The sequence below is a fragment of the Colius striatus genome, chromosome 4 (genome assembly GCF_028858725.1).
Source record: "Colius striatus isolate bColStr4 chromosome 4, bColStr4.1.hap1, whole genome shotgun sequence".
NCBI classification, from domain to species: Eukaryota; Metazoa; Chordata; class Aves; order Coliiformes; family Coliidae; genus Colius; species Colius striatus.
In genome coordinates, this window is record NC_084762.1 from 96,795,315 (window position 1) to 96,815,483 (window position 20,169).

At 59.2% G+C, this 20,169-nt stretch overlaps 1 protein-coding gene across 1 annotated transcript in view; it reads left to right on the forward strand.

Annotated features, from left to right (window-relative positions):
• Positions 1 to 1,509: 1,509 nt before the first annotated feature.
• Positions 1,510 to 20,169, forward strand: part of LOC104555802 (1-phosphatidylinositol 4,5-bisphosphate phosphodiesterase gamma-1-like) — a 19,065-nt gene continuing 405 nt past the window's right edge. The window contains exons 1-23 of the mRNA XM_061995904.1: positions 1,510 to 2,296; positions 9,260 to 9,409; positions 9,521 to 9,614; positions 9,719 to 9,766; positions 10,318 to 10,402; positions 10,509 to 10,589; positions 10,684 to 10,718; positions 11,606 to 11,678; positions 11,777 to 11,878; positions 11,962 to 12,080; positions 12,182 to 12,267; positions 12,406 to 12,526; positions 12,626 to 12,794; positions 13,049 to 13,168; positions 13,345 to 13,452; positions 13,895 to 14,082; positions 15,070 to 15,270; positions 15,378 to 15,497; positions 16,617 to 16,800; positions 17,064 to 17,141; positions 18,347 to 18,450; positions 18,666 to 18,762; positions 19,952 to 20,109. Of these exons, the coding sequence (XP_061851888.1) occupies positions 2,077 to 2,296; positions 9,260 to 9,409; positions 9,521 to 9,614; positions 9,719 to 9,766; positions 10,318 to 10,402; positions 10,509 to 10,589; positions 10,684 to 10,718; positions 11,606 to 11,678; positions 11,777 to 11,878; positions 11,962 to 12,080; positions 12,182 to 12,267; positions 12,406 to 12,526; positions 12,626 to 12,794; positions 13,049 to 13,168; positions 13,345 to 13,452; positions 13,895 to 14,082; positions 15,070 to 15,270; positions 15,378 to 15,497; positions 16,617 to 16,800; positions 17,064 to 17,141; positions 18,347 to 18,450; positions 18,666 to 18,762; positions 19,952 to 20,109 (2,741 nt within the window). The 5' untranslated portion in view covers positions 1,510 to 2,076. The remainder of the gene's footprint in view (positions 2,297 to 9,259; positions 9,410 to 9,520; positions 9,615 to 9,718; positions 9,767 to 10,317; positions 10,403 to 10,508; positions 10,590 to 10,683; positions 10,719 to 11,605; positions 11,679 to 11,776; positions 11,879 to 11,961; positions 12,081 to 12,181; positions 12,268 to 12,405; positions 12,527 to 12,625; positions 12,795 to 13,048; positions 13,169 to 13,344; positions 13,453 to 13,894; positions 14,083 to 15,069; positions 15,271 to 15,377; positions 15,498 to 16,616; positions 16,801 to 17,063; positions 17,142 to 18,346; positions 18,451 to 18,665; positions 18,763 to 19,951; positions 20,110 to 20,169) is intronic.

A 20,169-nucleotide genomic window follows, 5' to 3' on the forward strand; every position in this document is an offset into this window, starting at 1 on the left:
GGATTTCCCCTGACCCTAAGTCCTCCCCAGTGCTGAGACACGTCTCTCTCTTGGTGGTCCACGCTGCACTGCTCCTGTTTAGCCCCTCTGGAATGAGAAGATTGGAGATGGATGGGGGAGAAGGAGGGGAAAAGTGGTATTTCCAGCAAGGCAAGGGTTAAAATAAAGGTGCATCTTGTCCATGGAGGAGAGAAATTAATGGTTCCCATAAGCAGGGAGTGAACCTACAAGACAGCAGGACTTGGGCAGCCTCTGGGGATGGAACAAGCACTTTGGGCAGCTCAGACCAACTCTAAACGTGTCCCATATTTCATGAATAAAGTGAGTGGCTTTTTTAGAGATCTGGCTCCTGAAATGGTCTGTACAGATCCCTGCTCATGGCAGCTCCTGTGCTCTGATTCCCACAAGGGCTGGTGGCAAGTCCTGTCTCTGCTGAGCCTCCATCACTGGATTCCCAAGTGCTTGAGCCTTCATAACCAGAACCTTTGGGTGCCTGAGCCTCCATCACTGGGGATTCTTGGGTACCTGAATCTCCATCCCTGGCATCCCTGGGTGCCTGAACTTTCATCACAGGGACCCCTCAGGTGCCTGAACCTTCATCACAGGGATCCTCAGGTGCCTGAATCTTCATCATATGGATCCTCAGGTGCCTGAACCTTCATCACAGGGACCCCCTAGATGCCTGAACCTTCATCATATGGATCCTCAGACACCTGAATCTTCATCACAAGGACCCCCAGGTGCCTGAACCTTCATCATATGGATCCTCAGGTGCCTGAACATCACAGGCTCCCAAATGCCTGAACCTTCATCACAAGGACCCCCAGGTGCCTGAACCTTCATCATAGGGATCCTCAGACACCTGGATCTTCATCACAGGGACCACAGCATGCTCCAGGAGTCTCAGAGCACCTTAATATCCCCTCCTGGTCCAAATCCCCAAAGCACGAGGCTGAGAAGGAAGCCCCTGCCCACCTCTCACAGCCCTGCCTTCTCCACCCCCCTGCACAAAGCATCAGCCCCCATCCCCCCAGCTGGGTCTTTGCCCACCCAGCACCCACCAAAGGCACAGAACAGGCTGTGACACCAAGCCCCGTCCCCCACTGCCTTCTCCCCTCTCTCCAGCCGCGTTTCTTTCCCCTCACTGCAGCCCCCACACCCTTTCCTCCAAAACCTCTGAGGCCGGACAGAACTCACCACAGCAGTGACTCCAACCACAGTCACTCCACAGCCTCAGCACCCACTTTCTTTCTCTTTCCCCCCATTATTTTTTGCCAAACCACCTTTGTTTCCCCCTCACACACCCGGGTAACCGCTTCCAGGGCCAGGTCCCTATTTTGGGTTCCTCTAGATGTCACCCTCAGCCGCGGATTGGTTTTTTTCCCCTCCCCGCTCACATTTTCCCTTTCTCCAAGATCCTGCTGCCTGGTTGGTGCTTGGGTGGTTTTTTTTGCCCCGATTCCTTTCTGATCTCTTTCCGGCCATGTGTGATTGCAGTTTCCTCTGGGCGTCCATTTCACCAGCCCCAAATTAAGGAGCGGAGGAGAGGGGTGGAGGGAGCCCCCCCACACCTCTTCCTCCTCCTCCTCTTCCTCTCCTTCTCCTCTCCCCACCCAACCCCACAGCCCTCATCCCACCAGGACCCCTCCTCCTCCTCCCCGCACCCTCCTCCCGTTGCAGCCGAGGCCGGGGTGTGCTCCATCACCCCCCCAGCGTCAGTTTTGGGGTGACTTTGCTCTTTTTTGGGGGTTGTTGTTTTTTTAACAGCTGTGTTTTTTCCCCCTCCCTCCCCCACGTCACCCACAAAGGGTGGCCGGATGGTTTTTGTCCCCCCGGGGCTCTGAACCGCCGAGGCCCGGCGTGTCCCAGCCGCCGCTGGATGCCCAGCCCGGGGCCGCATCCAGCCTGTGTGCGCGGCCGTGGTGCGCTGCGGGGGAGCTGGGCCCCAGGCGAGAGCCCGCAGCCAGGACAAGAGGAGAACGGCCCCTGGGAGGCCCGGCTGCCTCGGTTGGAGCTCTCCCTGCATGAGCCAGCGGCGGCCCCGCGGCTCCGGCGGGCGATGGCCGCGCTCTGAAGATGTCGGTGGCCAGGCTCAGCGGCGTCAATGGCTTTGCGGAGGAGGGCGGCATGGAGGCGGGCGACATGGGCAGGATCCTGCGCTGCCTGGAGATGGGGACCGTCCTCACCTTGTTCTACCAGAAGAAGTCGCAGAGGCCGGAGCGAAGGACCTTCCAGGTGAAGCTGGAGACTCGGCAGGTCATCTGGAGCCGGACGCCCGAGAAGGTGGAAGGGGACGGTGAGTATCGGGGCCAGGGCTCTGGGGGGATGGGGGTGTGCTGTGGGGTGCTCAGGGCAGAGGGGTGCTGGCCACGGAGTCCTCGGCTGTGAGGGGGTGGCGGCTGCCATGGCATGCCTGGCTGTGGGGTACCTGGTCCTGGTGGGATGCCTGGCTGTGGGGTACCAGGTCCTGGTGGGATGTCTGGCTGTGGTGGGGTTCCTGGTTATGGGGGGATGTCTGGCTGTGATGGGGTTCCTGGTTATGGGGGGATGTCTGGCTGTGATAGAGTTCCTGGTTATGGGGGGATGTCTGGCTGTGATAGAGTTCCTGGTCATGGGGGGATGCCTGGCTGTGGGGTACCTGGTTGTGATGGGATGTGTAGCTGTGGTGGGGTACCTGGCTGTGGTGGGGTACCTGGTCATGGGGGGATGTCTGGCTGTGATGGGGTACCAGGTCATGGTGGGGTACCTGGCTGTGGGGTACCTGGCTGTGGTGGGGTTCCTGGCTGTGGTGGGGTTCCTGGTTGTGGTGGGGTTCCCGGTTGTGATGGGGTACCTGGCTGTGGTGGGGTTCATGGTCATGGTGGGACGTCTGGCTGTTGGGTACCAGGTCATGGTGGGATGTCTGGCTGTGATGGGGTTCATGGTCATGGTGGGATGTCTGGCAGTGATGGGGTACCTGGTTGTGATGGGGTACCTGGTTGTGATGGGGTACCTGTCTGTGGTGGGGTTCATGGTCATGGTGGGACGTCTGGCTGTGGGGTACCAGGTCCTGGTGGGATGCCTGGCTGTGGGGTACCTGGTTGTGATGGGATGTCTGGCTGTGGTGGGGTTCCTGGTCATAGTGGGATGTCTGGCCATGGTGGGGTTCCTGGTTGTGATGGGATGTCTGGCTGTGGTGGGGTTCCTGGTCATGGTGGGATGTCTGGCTGTGGCAGGGTACCAGGTCATGGTGGGATGTCTGGCTGTGGCAGGGTACCAGGTCATGGTGGGATGTCTGCCTGTGGGGTACCTGGTCATGGTGGGATGTCTGGCTGTGGCAGGGTACCAGGTCATGGTGGGATGTCTGGCTGTGGCAGGGTACCAGGTCATGGTGGGATGTCTGCCTGTGGGGTACCTGGTCATGGTGGGATGTCTGGCTGTGGCAGGGTACCAGGTCATGGTGGGATGTCTGGCTGTGGCAGGGTACCAGGTCATGGTGGGATGTCTGCCTGTGGGGTACCTGGTCATGGTGGGATGTCTGGCTGTGGCAGGGTACCAGGTCATGGTGGGATGTCTGGCTGTGGCAGGGTACCAGGTCATGGTGGGATGTCTGCCTGTGGGGTACCTGGTCATGGTGGGATGTCTGGCTATGGTGGGATTCCTGGTCATGGTGGGATGTCCTACCATGGTGAGGTGTCTGGCTCTGGTGGTATGTCCTACCGTGGTGGAGTGCCTGGTTATGGAATACTTGGTTGTGTCTGCCATGGGATGTCTGCCTGTGGGGTTCCTGGTCATGGTGGGATGTCTGGTTGTGGTGGGGTTCCTGGTCATGGTGGGATGTCCTACCATGGTGAGGTGTCTGGTTATGGAGTATTTGGTTGTGGTGGGATGTCCTGTTGAGGCAGAATGCGTGGCTGTGGTGGGTCTGGTCATGGTGGGGTGTCTGGATCTGGTGGGATATCCTGCTATGGGGGGGGACTTGGTTGTGAGTTGCTTGGTTGTGATGGGATGTCCTACTGTGGTGAGGTGCCTGGCTGTGAGGTGCCTGGTCATGGTGGGACATCTTACCATGGTGGGGTGTCAGGCTGTGGTGGGATGTCCTGCTGTGCTGGGATGTCTGGGTCTCATGGGATGTTCTACCATGGTGGGGTGTATGGCCATGCTGTGCCTGGCCATGATGGGATGTCCTGCTGGGGTGGGATGTCCTACCATGGTGGGATGCATGTCTGTGGGGTTCCCAGCCATGATGGGATGCCTGCCCATGGTGAGGTGCTTGGCCATGGTAGGATGCCCTGAAATATAAAAGCAGGAGTTGTCCTGGGGCTCAAGCTGCTGCCATTTCATCCCCAGGGTTTTCTACCCTCTTGGCAAGGAGGTAAAGGGGACAACCACCACCCTGGCACCTAAACTGGTGGGGGACAGGTGAAATCATGTGGTTGGGGTGATGTGGAGCTATACCATCACCTCATCTCACAGCCCCATGTGAGGAGGAACCCAGTTTTGAGGCGTGTTGTCACCTGGATGATGGCAAAGCCATCCCTGGAGATCTTGCAAAGCTGAGGTGCTGAGGGCCATGGGTTAGTGGTGGGCTTGGCAGGGTGAGGTGAGAGGTTGGACTTGATGGTTTTAAGAGTCTTTCCCCACCCAAATGATTCTGTGATTCACAATGCCCCGTGCCTCAGTTTCTCAAATTGTGTCTTCTCCTGTGCAACAGCCCAAAATGCCCCATGGGAATGAGTGGGCATCCTCCAAGGTCATCCAGGAGGAGGGGACACAAAGGAAAATCCCTCTGGAAGTGGTACAACCCTGTCATCCAGTCCCACTGCTTGCTTTCCCCAGCCCAGAGAGGGAGCAATCCTTGGCTCAGGGGTGGCCAGGAGCATCTTAAAGGTCTTTTTGATCTTAAAGGTCTTTTCCATCCGAAGTGGCTCTATGATTCTACAGCCTTCACCCCCTGGTTCAGCCCTGCACCATGCTCACACACTCACCAGGATGTTAGAGAAGCTTTGGGATCTCTTATCCATCCCTGAGGTCTCACTCCCACCCTGTGCCCATCTTCACGCCTGCCAGGGCCATTTCAAATCCCCCCTTCAACCAGGCACCCTGCTTGGAGAGGGATTAACAGGGACATCCCACAGCCCTGATGTCTCTGTTACGGGCTGGCAGGGTCAGCACAGAGATGCTGCCTCTCCCCTAAATGCCCTACACCCTGCAGGCTAATTACACACTTGATTAAGCAGCTGATGGACACGTGTCCGTGCCATGGGGTCACCTGTAGCATCCCCTCCAAATGTAACCTCATCCTGGAGGGTTTCCAGCTCATCACCCTCTGCAGACTCCAGTCCCCAGTGCAAGGATGAAACCCAGCAGGGGGAAAAAAATAGCCTCAAAAGGGATCTTTGCAAGAAATTAAGGGAAATAGAGGTGAAGGCAGCTTGGCAAAGCCAAGAGGGTTTTGGAGGGGTGGTTTGCCTGATTGGGAACACACCCCCAGCCTCCTTAACACCAAGTCATTACAAATAGGACAGTTTGGGGAGGAGGAAATCCAGCTGGGGTTTGACAGTGCTGGAGCAGGGGGAAATCTCTCCTTTCAGGTTTTAAATCAGCTTCCCAACACCCTGGGGTGTCCAATAACCCCCTGTACAGGAGGGTCTGACCTGCCACGTGTCCTGCAAGAAGAGCTGAGGGAGGTGAACGGGAGGGGATGTGGCTCCTCGTGCCACCGCAGCAGTGGGATTTCCCAGCACGGCCATTCCCTCCAGCCACTTTGCTTGGCTTTTCTCCTCATGCATTAAGAAAGCTCCCAGGCTCTCAGCATCTCTAAAAGCCACTGGGCAGAACCTGGCCGTGCATCATCCTTCCCACCATTTCAGATCTTTGCACCACACGGCTGGCTGTGCATTAGAAGAGAGGAAGAGGGGATAAAAGGGGATTTTCGCAGCTGGAACCGACTTGCAGAGTGTTTTTAATCACCCAGGACCCCTGAGACAATGCTGGGAGGAGTTTTGGAGACATAGTTCTGACATGATGGTTGCAAATCCGCTGCAGATGTGGTTTCCAGGAAGCTGAGCAGTGCATTGTGCAGCTCCCTCTCCCCCCGGCTCTTCCCAGGGACGGGCTCTTTACCCCCTGGAGAAGGATTTGGGGGTCTTGGGGGGGGTGGCAAACTGAACATGAGCTGGCCCTGTGTTCTCACAGCCCAGAAAGTCAGCCCTGTCCTGGGCTGCATCCCCAGCAGTGTGGGCAGCAGGGTGAGGGAGGGGATCCTCCCCGTCTACTTTGCTCTCATCAGACCCCTGTTTGGCCACAGGGCCAACAGCAGAAGGACATGGAGCTGTTGGAGTGAGTCCAGAGGCCATGGAGATGGCCCAAGGGCTGGAGCCCCTCTGCTGTGAGACAGCTGAGAGAGTTGGGAGTGTTCAGCCTGGAGAAGGCTCCAGGAGATGCTTCTAAGAGAGATGAGGAGAGACTTTGCAATAGGAGCTGGAGCAGTAGGACAAGAGGTGATGCTTTTGAACTAAAAGAGGAGATTCAGACTGGGTAGAAGGTAGAAACTTTTTGTGCTGAGAGTGGTGAGGCACTGGCCCAGGTTACCCAGAGAGGTGGCAGATGTCTCACCCCTTGAAACATTCAAGGTCAGGTTGGACGGGACTTTGAGCAACTTGAGCTTGTTCTTTGGTGCTGAGGGGAGGGAGCCCTGGCCCAGGCTGCCCAGGGAGGGTGTGGAGGCTCCTGCTCAGGAGGTTTCCAACCCCAGCTGGACACGTTGCTGTGCCCCCTGAGCCAGGGGCAGCTGCTGGAGCAGGGGCTGGGCTGCAGCAGCTCTGGGGGTCCCTGCACACCCCCCACCATGCTGGGATCTGTGATGACCCTGCTTGTGCCAGGGGATCTGGCCTAGATGACATTTCAAAGTCCCTTCTGACCCAAACCATTCAATGAACCTGTGATTGTTGGCAGCACCCAGAGGCCGTGTCCTGGAGGCATTGAGCTGGGGGAATGGCTGCACTGGGACCTGTTGGCAGAGCCTCAGTAGCCACTGGCTTCTCACCCCTGCTGATGGGCAGGTTTGGGGATGAGCAGCTGGTTTTTAACCTATAAACCCATTTATACGCCCACATATCCTCCTGTTTGTACCAAAGAGGGTCTGCTGTGAGCCAGGGGGGTTGCACAGGGGCAGCAACAGGGCTTCATTTCTTCAGAGCTAGTGTCCAAGCAGAGCTCATGCCGTGCTGCAACCCTCCTGTCCTCAAATCCACCTCAGCCTGAACCCTGCCTTGTGACTGTTTAGCAAGGAAAGGCTGCATAAAGCCTCCAGCGCTTTCTGCAGCTTTTCCAACAAGAAAACAACTCTTGTACACCTCTTTTCTTGCCTCATCAGCTTGATTTCTCCCCTACTCTTTCTTTTTCCCCACCTTGGGTTAGGCTGTGGCAGCAGAGCTCCTGCACCCTTCCCCAGCACCGCATCGGAAACGCGGCCGGGCTGGAAACTCTCCGGGAAATGACCCGTTTCCTCAGCAGGACAATACCCCAGTGAGCTGTTCTGCTGGCAGAACAATACCCCAGTGAGCTGCTCTGTCTGTCCTTAGCCCTACAAAGGGCCTTTCCGGTGCTGGAAGCTCAGCCCCGGCGTGCAAAGCTGCCCCCGGGGAGTGGGGTGGGATGTGTGTGTGTCTGGGGGTGATGTTTGTGATATCCAGAAGAGCTTTGGGTATTATTACTAAATATCATAGTATTGTGCTCCCAGTGGGACGTGTCCACTTGGCAAAAAAGCAAGGGTTGGAAATCTCCTCTGGTGGTGCAGTGGTGAGGAAGACAGTGGTCCGGAAACCCAACCCAACCAGCAGGGCTTTATATAGCCGCTAATGAGAGAGCAGCACAGCAGGAAAGAAACACCCTGCTGCCCAAGGGCTCCAAATTGCCACCTTTGGGCAGATGCCTTCAATTAAAAGATGAGCTCAGCCTACCCTAGGGCAGGGTCTGTCCTGGGGAGGAGAGTGCAGGGGAGATGTGGCTGGAGATGTGCTGGGTGGGATGGGAGAGGCTGAGCCTGGAGGACACGCGGCAGCCGCAGAGCTGGGAAAGCAGCGCTGTTGGGATGTCACGTCCTGGGGACACAGGTAGCTTGAGAGTTGGGCACCAGGAACCTGCTGAGGTTCAGCAAGGACAAGGGCAGAGTCCTGCAGCTGGGAAGGAACAACCCCCTGCAGCAGCACAGGCTGGGGATTGACCTGCTGGAGAGCAGCTCTGCACAGACACACCTGGCAGTGCTGGGGGAGAATCAACTGCCCATGAGCAGCAACGTGGGCTCGTGGGCAAGAAGCCAGTGGCAGCCTGGGGGCATTGAGGAGAGTGTGGGCAGCAGGGCCAGGGAGGTTGTGCTGCCCCTCTGCTCTGCCAGAGCTGCTGAGGCTCAGCTGGAGTCCTGTGGCCAGTGCTGGGCTGCCCAGCTCAGCAGAGACAGGGAAGTGCTGCAGAGAGGCCAGTGCAGGGCTGCCAAGGTGCTGAGGGCACTGGAGCATCTTCCTTGTGAGGAAAGGCTGTGGCACCTGGGGCTGTTCAGTCTGGAGAAGAGGAGCCTGAGCTCAGGGGGAGCTCATGGATAGTGACAAATATCTCCCTGGTGGGTGTCAGGAGGTTGGGGCAGCACTTTGTTCTGTGGGATCCAGCAACAGGACAAGGGGTGATGGGCTGAAGCTGGAACACAACCAGTTCCATTGAAACATCAGGAGAAAGTGTTGGAGTGTTTGAGTGAGGGAGCCCTGGCCCAGGCTGCCCAGGGAGGGTGTGGAGGCTCCTTCCTTGGAGGGCTTCAAGCCCCAGCTGGCCACGTTCCTGTGTGAGCTGCTCTAGGTGGCAGCTGCTTCTGCAGGGGGGTTGCACTGGATGAGCTCTGAAGGTCCCTTCCAACCCCACCATCCTATGATTCTAAGTCCCTGGGGGGGACACACAGTGGTGTGCCACCACACAGCTGGAGGCAACACTGCAGGGACACTCCATCCTGGGGTCGTGGATCCCCTGAGAGCACATGGCCACGGCACCTACGATGCCATCCTGCACCAACGGGGCCACACCACAGGGATGCTCCATCCTGATGCTCTCCAGGCCGTGCCATACCCACAGTGCGGGGACACATCTTGGCCACAGCAGCCATGACGCCAATCACACCCCAGTGGGCAGTGCCAAGGGGACAGAGCTCTCTAGTGGCCTCCTACTCCCAGCTCCTGCAGCCTCCCCAAGCCCCTGTTTGAGTGTCAAGCCCCTTGTCCCTCATTCCCCACAGTTGACATCCGGGAGATCAAGGAGATACGGCTGGGGAAGAACTCGCGGGACTTCGAGCGCTACCCCGAGGACGCCCGTAAGCTCGACTGCACCATGTGCTTCATCATCCTCTACGGGATGGACTTCAGGCTGCGGACCCTCAGCGTGGCCGGTGCGTGGGCTGCCCTCCCCGCTCCCCTCACACACCTCAGCGTCCCACCCCAGCCTCTCAACCCTTCCCCTTCCTCCCCGCCACCTCAGCAGCCTCCTCTTCCTCCCGCAGCTTTCTGTGAGGAGGACATCAACCTGTGGATAACGGGTCTCAACTGGCTGGTGGCAGACACCCAGAAAGCCCAGACCCCGCTGCAGATCGAGAGGTGGGGTCCCAGTCCCCATCTGGGAGTCTGGGGGACGAAACTGCCCAGCCCAGGGTTGGGTCAGGATGGGACTGAGCACTGTGAGTCCGTCTCTTCTCTCTCAGGTGGCTGAGGAAGCAGTTTGATGGGATGGATCGGTCACGGGAAGGCAGGTGAGCCTGGAAATGGATGGTGGCTTCAGTTGGACGAGGCTGTATCCCCTCCAGTTGTACCTCAGTTGTGCTGAGGGGTCAGGTTTGTGGGGCAGGTTAGTGCCAGGTTGTTTGGGGTGCTCAAAGGGCACCAAACCTTTCCTCACCGCTCTAAGTACTGTGGGGACTCCCACGTCCCTGTGCCTGCTGCTGCATTTCAGTGCCAGGAGGGGCTGGGCCGTTAATGCAGCCCATAAACATCTCCCCATGACAGGAAAAAAACCCTCAAACCACATGAATTTGGGCTTAAATGTTTATGGGGAAGGGCATCGTGGTTTGGGGTGCCTGACTGGTTCTTGTATGCACTCCCTCTCCCTGCCCCCCGCTCACGCTCGTGCCAGACCCCTTGTAATGAGGGGCCCTGTGCCATCGTGGGGGTGGGAACCCCACACCACAGACCACGCTGGCTCTGGGGCTTGGGGCCCTGGATGTCAGGAGCTGAGAGGCATCCAGGGGCTGCCCATCCTCTGGGGTGTGGGCAGTGCCCCTGATGCCGCTTTGCCCTCCCGCAGCATCACGGTGAAGGATCTGAAGGCCATGCTGCCCCAGGTCAACTACCGCGTCCCCAACATGAGGTTCCTGAGGGACAAACTCGTGGTAAGGACCCCCTGAGCACCTCAGCTACGCAGGGAGAGGGTCCCTGAGCCCCCGCAGCCAGGCTGCAGCCAGCCCTGGTGTCACTCTCATGCAGTGTCTCCCGCAGGAGGTGGAAGCCAGGAATGAAATGACTTTCTCCCACTTCATCCAGTTCTACAAAAACCTGATGTTTGATGCACAGAAGTCGGTAAGAGCCAGGCTTTGTCCTCCTCCCCAGCATCCCCAGCCCCATGCAGGATGTCTCCCACCAGCTGAGGCTGCTGCCTTCCTTTGCCTTGCAGGTCATCGAGCAGCTGGAGCTCTCCTTCCCTCTGCGGTGAGAAGCCGGCAGCTCCCCGCACAACCAGGCTCCCGGGGCCAGGGCAGAGCAGGGGATGGGGCTGCAGGGGGAGAGGGGACAGGAGTGGGGATGGGAGAGAGGACAGCAGTGGGGATGGGAATGGGGATGGCAAAGGGAAAGGGAGTGGGGATGGGAGAGAGGATAGGAGAGGGGATGGGAGTGGGGATGGGAAAGGGAAAGGGAGTGGGGATGGGAGAGAGGATAGGAGAGGGGATGGGAGTGGGGATGTGCAGGGATGGGAGAGGGACTGGAACAGGGATCATCAGAGACAGGAGTGGAGATGGGAGCAGGCATGTGAGTGGGGGTAGCACAGGGATGGGAGAGGGAATAGGAGCAGGAGAGTAGGAATGGGAGCAGAGATGGGAGCAGGGATGTGAGGATGGGAACAGGGATGAACAGAGATGGGAGTGGGGATGAGAGAGGGAATGGAACAGGGCTAAAAGCAGGATGAGAGTGAGGCTGGGTGCAGGGATTTGAGTGGGACTGGATGTTGGGAGACAGGAGCAAGGATGTGGCGAGGTGTGGGAGCAGGGATGTGAGTGGGGATGGCTGCCAGGGATGTAGGGACATGTGGCCCTGCTCTCCTCCCTGGCTCCTCAGGCAGCACTTGGCTGGATGCCCACCTCTCCCACTGTGGTATGTCACCACAGGGTGACACTGGGAGTGTTCAGCAGCACTCAACAGCTCAAGGTCCCCTCACACCTTGTGCTTTCCCCATGCCCCTGCCACAGCAGGCAGGAGTGGGGCAGGAGTAGGGGCTGGAGGGAGGCTGAGCTGCAAGTGGACACTGGTGGCCTGTGTCTCCCATGGGGTCTACCCCAGCTCCTGCTCCTGGCCCTCACTGTGGCCACTCCATGTCCCAGGAACGTGGACCGCCCCGAGCTGTGCCAAGTGTCCCTCTACGACTTCCAGAAGTTCCTGCTGCATGACCAGAAGGTGGGTGTACTTTTAGACCCCCACAGCATCCCTCTCACCTTAGGGGACCCCCATGGGATGCCCTAACCCCATAGTGATGATGATATTTGTACCCCCAGGAGCCCTGGGCCAGCGACGTGGGCATGGTGCGGGACTACATGTGCACCTACCTCAAGGAAGGCTCCAGCGAGGCAGCAGATCCCTCCTTCCAGCTGGATGAGGTGGGTGTCCCCACGCAGCACCCACCCAGGGGTGTCTTCACAACCCTGTCAGGTTCTGACTTGTCTGTTTCTCCCTCTGCCAGTTCCTCACGTACCTCTTCTCCAAGGAGAACATGGTGATGGATGCCAAGTACGAGCGCGTGGTGCCTGAGGAGATGAACCACCCCCTGTCCCAGTACTGGATCTCCTCCTCCCACAACACGTAAGGGCAAGGGTGGGTTCTCCTCTGGGACCTCCGTGAGCGTCCCATCACCCCAACCAGGCCAACCCTGGCTTCTGATGGTCCCTTTTTCTCCCCTGCAGGTACCTGACAGGGGACCAGTTCTCCAGCGAGTCCTCCCTGGAGGCGTACGCCCGCTGCCTGCGCATGGGCTGCCGCTGCATCGAGCGTGAGTCCCCACGGCACAGATGCTGAGCCCCTTCCCCTGGCATCACACACACACAGGCCACTGGTGCAGGACTCTTCCACATCATTTAGGGGCTCAGAGGTGCTCAGCATGTGTTAATCGAGGTGTCTCTCCATTCAGTGGACTGCTGGGATGGCCCCGATGATCTTCCCATCATCTACCATGGCCACACGCTCACCTCCAAGATCAAGTTCCTGGATGTGCTGCACACCATCAAGGAGCATGCATTTGTCACCTCTGAGTAAGTCCCAACCCCATAACAACACCCCAGTTGTGGGCTGGGCAGGGAACCTCTCCATCACCTTGGTCTGATGCCACCATTCCCACCTGCTTCCTTCAGGTTCCCCATCATCCTGTCCATCGAGGACCACTGCAGCATCGTCCAGCAGAGGAACATGGCCTCCCACTTCAAGAAGGTCTTTGGGGATATGCTGCTCACCAAGCCAGTGGACATCAATGCTGATGAGTTGCCTTCACCCACCCAGCTCAAGAAGAAGATCCTAATCAAGGTGTGTATAGGGCACGACCCCAAAGCCCCTCTTTGCAGGAGGAACGTGTTGAGCTGGGAGGGATGGTGATCCTCCCAAAGCTTGGGGCTCAAGAGTGATACCCCTCTGTGCACAAGCAGGACATCTCTCTGATGTTCTAGTGAAGACACAGTCAAGGGGAAGAGGGGGTGGTGGAAAGAGACCTGCAGGAAGCAAAGGGTTGGGAGCTCGGTGTGATGGCTACCACTGAACTCTCCTCTCTGGGTTGTCCTCAGCACAAGAAGCTGGTCGAAGGGAACCTGTATGAGGAGGTGTCCACTGCCAGTTACTCAGAAAATGATATCAGCAACTCCATCAAGAATGGCATCCTCTACCTTGAAGATCCCATTGACCACGTAAGGGTCTCCCTGCCAGGGGTTCAGCGGGGTCTTGTGAGACAGGGATGAACAACAGGGTTGGGCATGGGACATGGGCTCTCCTAGAGGGGAGAGGACAGGAAGGACAGAAACCAAGCCACCTCTCCCCATTCCGTCATCCCTCCCACCCTGCTGATTCTCTTCCTCCCTCCCAGACCTGGAGCCCCCATTACTTCGTCCTGACGAGCAACAAGATCTACTACTCAGAGGAGACATCCCGCTACCAGTTCAACGAGGACGAAGAGGAGGTGGAGCAGAAGGAGGTGAGGGAGGGCCAGGATGTGTGCACAGAGCAAGGGGACTTAGGGAGGACTCTGTTGAGAGAGTGGCTTGTGAGGAAAGGCTGCAGGACCTGGGACCTTGTTAACACAAGTGGTTATAAGGAGTTTCTCAAGGGGATGGGGCAGCACTTTCTTCTGTAGCATCCAGTGCCAGGACAAGGGGTGATGGACATAAACTGGAATGCAAAATGTTCCACTTAAACCCAAGGAGCAAGTGCTTTGGTGCTGAGGGGAGGGAGCCCTGGCCCAGGCTGCCCAGGGAGGGTGTGGAGGCTCCTGCTCAGGAGGTTTCCAACCCCAGCTGGACACGTTGCTGTGCCCCCTGAGCCAGGGGAAGCTGCTGGAGCAGGGGCTGGGGCAGCTCTGGGGGTCCCAGCACACCCCCCACCATGCTGTGAGCAACTGTTTTGGGGTGACCTTGCAGGAGTTCAACAACAACGAGCTGCACTTCACGGAGAAGTGGTTCCATGGGAAGCTGGGGGGCGGGCGTGACGGGCGGCAGATCGCCGAGAAGCTGCTGCACGAGTACTGCACGGAGACGGGCGGCAAGGACGGCACCTTCCTGGTGCGCGAGAGCGAGACCTTCGTGGGAGACTACACCCTCTCCTTCTGGTAGGAGCCCGAGGGAGGAGGCAGGATCACACCTGCCCCTCTCTTGGTTTGGGTGTCCAACTGGGGGTTGGCCCATCAGCCTGTTCTGGGGGGCTGAAATGGCAGCTTTTTGTGCGGCACGCACGTCCCTGAGTGAGGGGTGGTGGGGATGTGGCTGGTGGAGGGTCTGGAGAGCAAGTCTTGTGAGAAGCTGTTTAGTCTGGAGGAGAGGAGGCTGAGGGGAGGCATGAGTGGAACATCTGTCCTGTGAGGAAAGGCTGCAGGACCTGGGACTGTTTATCCTGGAGAAGGCTGATGGGAGATCTCATTAACATGAGGATTTAAAAGGTGTTTGTGGAGGGGATGGGGCAGCACTTTTTTCTCCAGTGACAGGATCAAGGGTAAAGGACAAAAGCTGGAACACAACAAGTTCCACTTAAACATGAGGAAAAAACTCCTTTGGTGCTGAGGGGAGGGAGCCCTGGCCCAGGCTGCCCAGGGAGGGTGTGGAGACTCCTGCTCAGGAGGTTTCCAACCCCAGCTGGACACGTTGCTGTGCCCCCTGAGCCAGGGGCAGCTGCTGGAGCAGGGGCTGGGGCTGCAGCAGCTCTGGGGGTCCCTGTACACCCCCCACATACTGTGATTCTGTGATAACTCTCTACAGCTCCCTGACAGGAGGTTGTAGTGAGGTGAAGGTCAGTCTCATCTCTCAAGTAATTAATGATAGACAAGAGGAAAGGGGCTCAGGCTGCCCCAGGGGAGGCTGAGGCTGGAGCTGAGGCAGAACTGTTTCCCTGAGAGGGGTGTCAGCCCCTGTGCCAGGCTGCCCAGGGAGCTGGGGGAGTGCCCAGCCCTGGAGGGACCCCAGAGCCGTGGGGCTGAGCTGCTGAGGGCTCAGTGGTGGCTGTGGCTGTGCTGGGTTTACCAGCTGGGCCTGATGATGTCAAAGGTCTTTCCCAACCGAAACGGTGAGTTGAGTCCCCACTGCGTTTCTCCCACCGCTCCCAGGAGGTCCAGCCGTGTGCAGCACTGCCGCATCCACTCCCGGCAGGAGGCTGGAGCCACCAAGTTCTACCTGACAGACAACCTGGTGTTCGACAGCCTCTACAGCCTCATCTGCCACTACCGCGAGGTGCCGCTGCGCTGCAACGAGTTCGAGATGCGCCTCACCGACCCCGTCCCCCAGCCCAACGCCCACGAGAGCAAAGAGTGAGCATCACCCCCCGTCCCTTGGGTCCCTCCAGCTCCTCCGGCTCCTCCAGCCGGGGACGTGCTGGGGAGGGGCTGCAGGGCTGAGCCGCGCTGTGCCCGCGCAGGTGGTACCACGCCAGCCTGACGCGGCTGCAGGCTGAGCACATGCTGATGCGGGTGCCGCGGGACGGAGCCTTCCTGGTGCGCAAGCGCAGCGAGCCCAGCTCCTACGCCATCTCCTTCCGGTGAGTGAGGCCTCCCTGGCACACACACACCCCCCTCATGCTCTGCTCTGCTTGTCAGGCGAGCTCCAGACCCGCTCAGGCCCTGGGGGATTTCGTGTTGGGTGGCAAGAAGGGACGGAGGGACCAAACTGGGAGCAGGGGCTGATGCACCAGAGACTGAGCTGCCAGGCAGGGAGAGCTGGGCAGGCTGAGAGCTGGGCACAGAGGAAGCTGCTGAGGGGCAGGGAGAGTCCTGCCCTGGGGAGGAACCAGCCCAGCACCAGCACAGGCTGGGGGGACCTGCTGGGGAGCAGCTCCAGGAGAGGGACCTGGCAGTGCTGGGGGGCAGCAGCTCCCCGTGAGCAGCAACGTGGGCAAGAAGCCAATGGCAGCCTGGGAGCATTGAGGAGAGTGTGGGCAGCAGGGCCAGGGAGGTTGTGCTGCCCCTCTGCTCTGCCATAGCTGCTGAGGCTCAGCTGGAGTCCTGTGGCCAGTGCTGGGCTGCCCAGCTCAGCAGAGACAGGGAAGTGCTGCAGAGAGGCCAGTGCAGGGCTGCCAAGGTGCTGAGGGGCTGGGACATGTGTGTGAGGAGCAAAGGCTGCAGCCCTGGGGCTGCTCAGCCTGGAGAAGAGAAGCCTGAGCTCAGGGGGTCTCATTAATGCTGCTCAGTCCCTACAGGGTGGGTGGCCAGAGGCTGGGGCCAGTGTTTGCTGTGTGGTGGCCAGTGGTAGGACAAGGGGTAAGAGACATAAACTGGCACACAGGCAGTGCCCCTGGCCCAAGGAGCAAGTGCTTTGGTGCTGAGGGGAGGGAGCCCTGGCCCAGGCTGCCCAGGGAGGGTGTGGAGGCTCCTGCTCGGGAGGTTTCCAACCCCAGCTGGACACGTTGCTGTGCCCCCTGAGCCAGGGGCAGCTGCTGGAGCAGGGGCTGGGGCTGCAGCAGCTCTGCAGCTCCCTTCCAACCCCCACCATGCTGTGCTCTGGGTCAGCACAGTGACACAGTGGGACACGTGTCAATGTCACGAGGGGCGACCATGTAGCTGCAGCCCTCAGCGTGGTCACAGCAGTAGCATCCCATCCCTTCATAGAGCCAGGGTCTGGCCAGCCTTCACATCCCTCCCCTTGGATCTCTTGGCCCCAGGGCAGAGGGGAAGATCAAGCACTGCCGGATCCAGCAGGAGGGGCGGCTCTTCATGCTGGGCAGCTCGGCCGAGTTCGAGAGCCTCGTGGACCTCATCAGCTACTACGAGAAGCACCCGCTGTACCGCAAGATGAAGCTGCGCTACCCCATCAACGAGGAGACCCTGGAGAAGATGGGCACCACTGTGAGTGCTCCCAGCAGTGGGGATGGTGGGGAGGGGGCTGCAGCTGCACCACAGCGGGAAGGTCTCCTCCAGCCTCTTGGTTGAAGTCCAAGCGGAACAGTCCGAGCTCGTTGCCCATGGTCACAGCTCTCCTGTGATTCCCTTCCCTTGGTGATAGGATCTTAGGTCCCTCTCTAACTCTGCTTGATCACATGTGGCAGCTCAGCTCCCACCACATCCCCTTGTAGCCTCCAGCAGCCTCTTGACCCCATCTCTCCTTGCAGGAGCTGGACTATGGAGCCCTGTATGAGGTGCGGACCCCCCACTTCTACGTGGAGGCCAACAAGATGCCAATGGCCAGGGTAAGGAGCCAAGCTGGTGTCTTTGGAAGGTGGAAGGTGGTGGGACATGGTGACTGTAGTGCTGGGGCTCCTGGGTGAGCCTCCTCTAACCCACAGCATCTCCCACCACTGACCTGAGAAGTGTTTTGCTGACCCTTAAGTGATACTGGAGCTGGACCCTTCCCACATCACCATCACTTGGGGCAGTCCAAGCACCAGTGACAGTATTGTCACAGTGTGGTGGGGAGGTAAAGTCTGGAGAGAGCCTGGTCAGGAGCAAGGGCCTGGCACAAGTTTGCCCCAACAGCAAGGCAATCCCCTTGGGTCCCTGAAAGAGCAGGTTTAGGGTCAGTTCCCAGGTGGTGCAGTCTCTATCCTCAGAAGATTTGGGGACCACACTGATCTTGGGGCTGACCTAGTCTCTACCTTTGGAAGTTTTTGGAACTGGGCTGGCCTCAGAGCTGACCCAATCTCCATCCTCAGAGGTTTTGGAGACCAGGTAGGTCTCAGGTGACCTTGGAAGGGGCTGGACTGGAGCCCCAGAGTTCCTTCCCTGTGATCCTACAGTCCCATGGTCCATCCCTGCTGTGCCTTTGCAGCAGAGCAGCTCTCAGGCTAAGACCAGATAGTGGAAAGCTTAACCCAAAGGACTTTTTTCCCAGGGAGTGTGGTCATATTAGGGAATTAAGCCCTTCAGTGCACCAGGAGAAGCCATTGGAGATCTCAGAGAAGGTGACCATCTTTGCACTGAACGTGATGGCCAAAGAATCACTGAATCATTTTGCTTGGAAAAGACCTTTAAGGCCATCAAGTCCCAGCCCTCCCCTCACAGTGCCACAGCCACCACTGAGCCACAGCCCTCAGCACCCCATGGCTCTGGGATCCCTCCAGGGCTGGGCACTCCCCCAGCTCCCTGGGCAGCCTGGCACAGGGGCTCACACCCCTCTCAGGGAAACAGTTCTGCCTCAGCTCCAGCCTCAGCCTCCCCCTGGGGCAACTTGAGGCTGTTTCCTCTTGTCCTGTCACTTGTTACTGGAGGGCAGAGACCACAGAGTCCTGTACCCTCCTTCCCCCTCTCACCCCTGCGCAATCTGAGAGCATCATTTGGCGTGTGAGATCCTCAGGACCCCTCAGGCTTCACCGTTGGGGCTGTGTGGGACGTGCAGCCCATGGGGGTCCCTGTGCAGAGGGGTGCTGACACGTGTCCCTCTGCCCTGGCTGCCCAGTGCACGGTGAAGGCTCTGTATGACTACAAAGCGCAGCGCGAGGACGAGCTGTCCTTCTGCAAGCAGGCCATCATCCACAACGTGGACAAGCAGGACGGCGGCTGGTGAGGGCAGCAGGGTGGCGCCCCAGGGTGCCCGTGGCCGTGGGTGGCAGCTTGGAAGGGTCATCCTGCTGTGGGTTTTAACTGCCTCCTTTTCTGTCCCCTTCCCCCCTTCCTTCAACTCCCTTGTGGCCCCGCGCCCCGGCACCGCGTGCAGCGTGAGCTGCCCCGTCCCCCACACACTGACCCGCTTGCCTTGAGCCTCTCACCCCTTGCAGGTGGCGAGGGGACTACGGGGGCAAGAAGCAGCTCTGGTTCCCGGCCAACTACGTGGAGGAGATCGTCAGCACCCAAGCACAGGAGCAGGATGAGGCCGTGAGTGTCACCAAGCATCACACAGTCGCTTTGGAGGCACAGCCCTGACCTCACAGAGCCACGGCCACCACTGAGCCTCAGCAGCAAAGTACCACGGCTCTGGGAGCCCTCCAGGGCTGGGCACTGCCCCAGCTCCCTGGGCAGCCTGGCACAGGGGCTGACACCCCTCCCAGGGAAACAGTTCTGCCTCAGCCCCAACCTCAGCCTCCCCTGGGGCACCCTGAGCCCCTTTCCTCTTGCCCTGTCATTCGCTACTGAAGAGAAGAGATTAACCCCCAGCTCACCACAGCCTCCTGTGAGGGAGCTGCAGAGAGCTCCTGTGTGCCCTCAGGCTCCTCTTCTCCAGGCTCAACACCCCCATTCCCTCAGCTGCTCCTCACAGCACTTGTGCTGCAGCCCCTTCCCCAGCTCTGGCCATGCTGCAGCCCCTCAGTGTCCCTGTGGCAGGGAGTGAGGGGCCCAGCACTGAGCACAGCCCTGGAGCTGCAGCCCCTCAGTGTCCCTGTGGCAGGGAGTGAGGGGCCCAGCACTGAGCACAGCCCTGGAGCTGCAGCCCCTCAGTGTCCCTGTGGCAGGGAGTGAGGGGCCCAGCCCTGAGCACAGCCCTGGAGCTGCAGCCCCTCAGTGTCCCTGTGGCAGGGAGTGAGGGGCCCAGCACTGAGCACAGCCCTGGAGCTGCAGCCTCCCCAGGGCCCAGCACAGGGGACAATCCCTGCCCTGGGGCTGCTGCCACCCCACTGCTGAGCCCAGCCAGGCTGCCCCTGGCCTTCTTGCCCCCCCTGGGCACGCTGCTGGCTCCTGTTCAGCCCCTGGCACCAACCCCCCCAGGCCCTGTTCTGCTGGACATCCCCACACATGTACCTCAGCCTGAGCCCACCTGCCTTGATCACAGCCTGGTGCCAGTCTGGATCCTTATCCAGAGGCTGGGGATTCCAGTGGTCCTTCTCCAACCCAGACCCTTACCCAGAGGCTGGGAGATGCTCCCAAACCCGTGCTAACCCAGGCCCTTATCTAGAGGCCAGGGAATGCTCAACCACGGAGCAAATCAAGCCAAGAGGGTGCTCTTTTCTCTGCTTTTGCTCAGATTTGGGTGATTAGAGGGGTGGAAGGAGGCTGCCAAATGGAGTGGGCACCAGGCTTGTCCACACATCCCTCCCCCACCACCCCTTCTCCCTTCTCTCTCTTGCAGTCATCAGAAAACAGCCCCCTGGGGAACTTCTTGAAGGGCTTCATTGACGTGCCGTCCTGCCACGTCGGTGAGTGTCCCCACCACGTCCCCACCATGGCTGCACCTCAGGCTGAAGCTCGGTGCCGTGGGCTGAGGCTCCCCAAAGCTCATCACACACAGTTGCCAGCTGGGGCTTGTGCTTGGCAACAACACACCAGTGAGCAGCGTGGGGTTGGGTT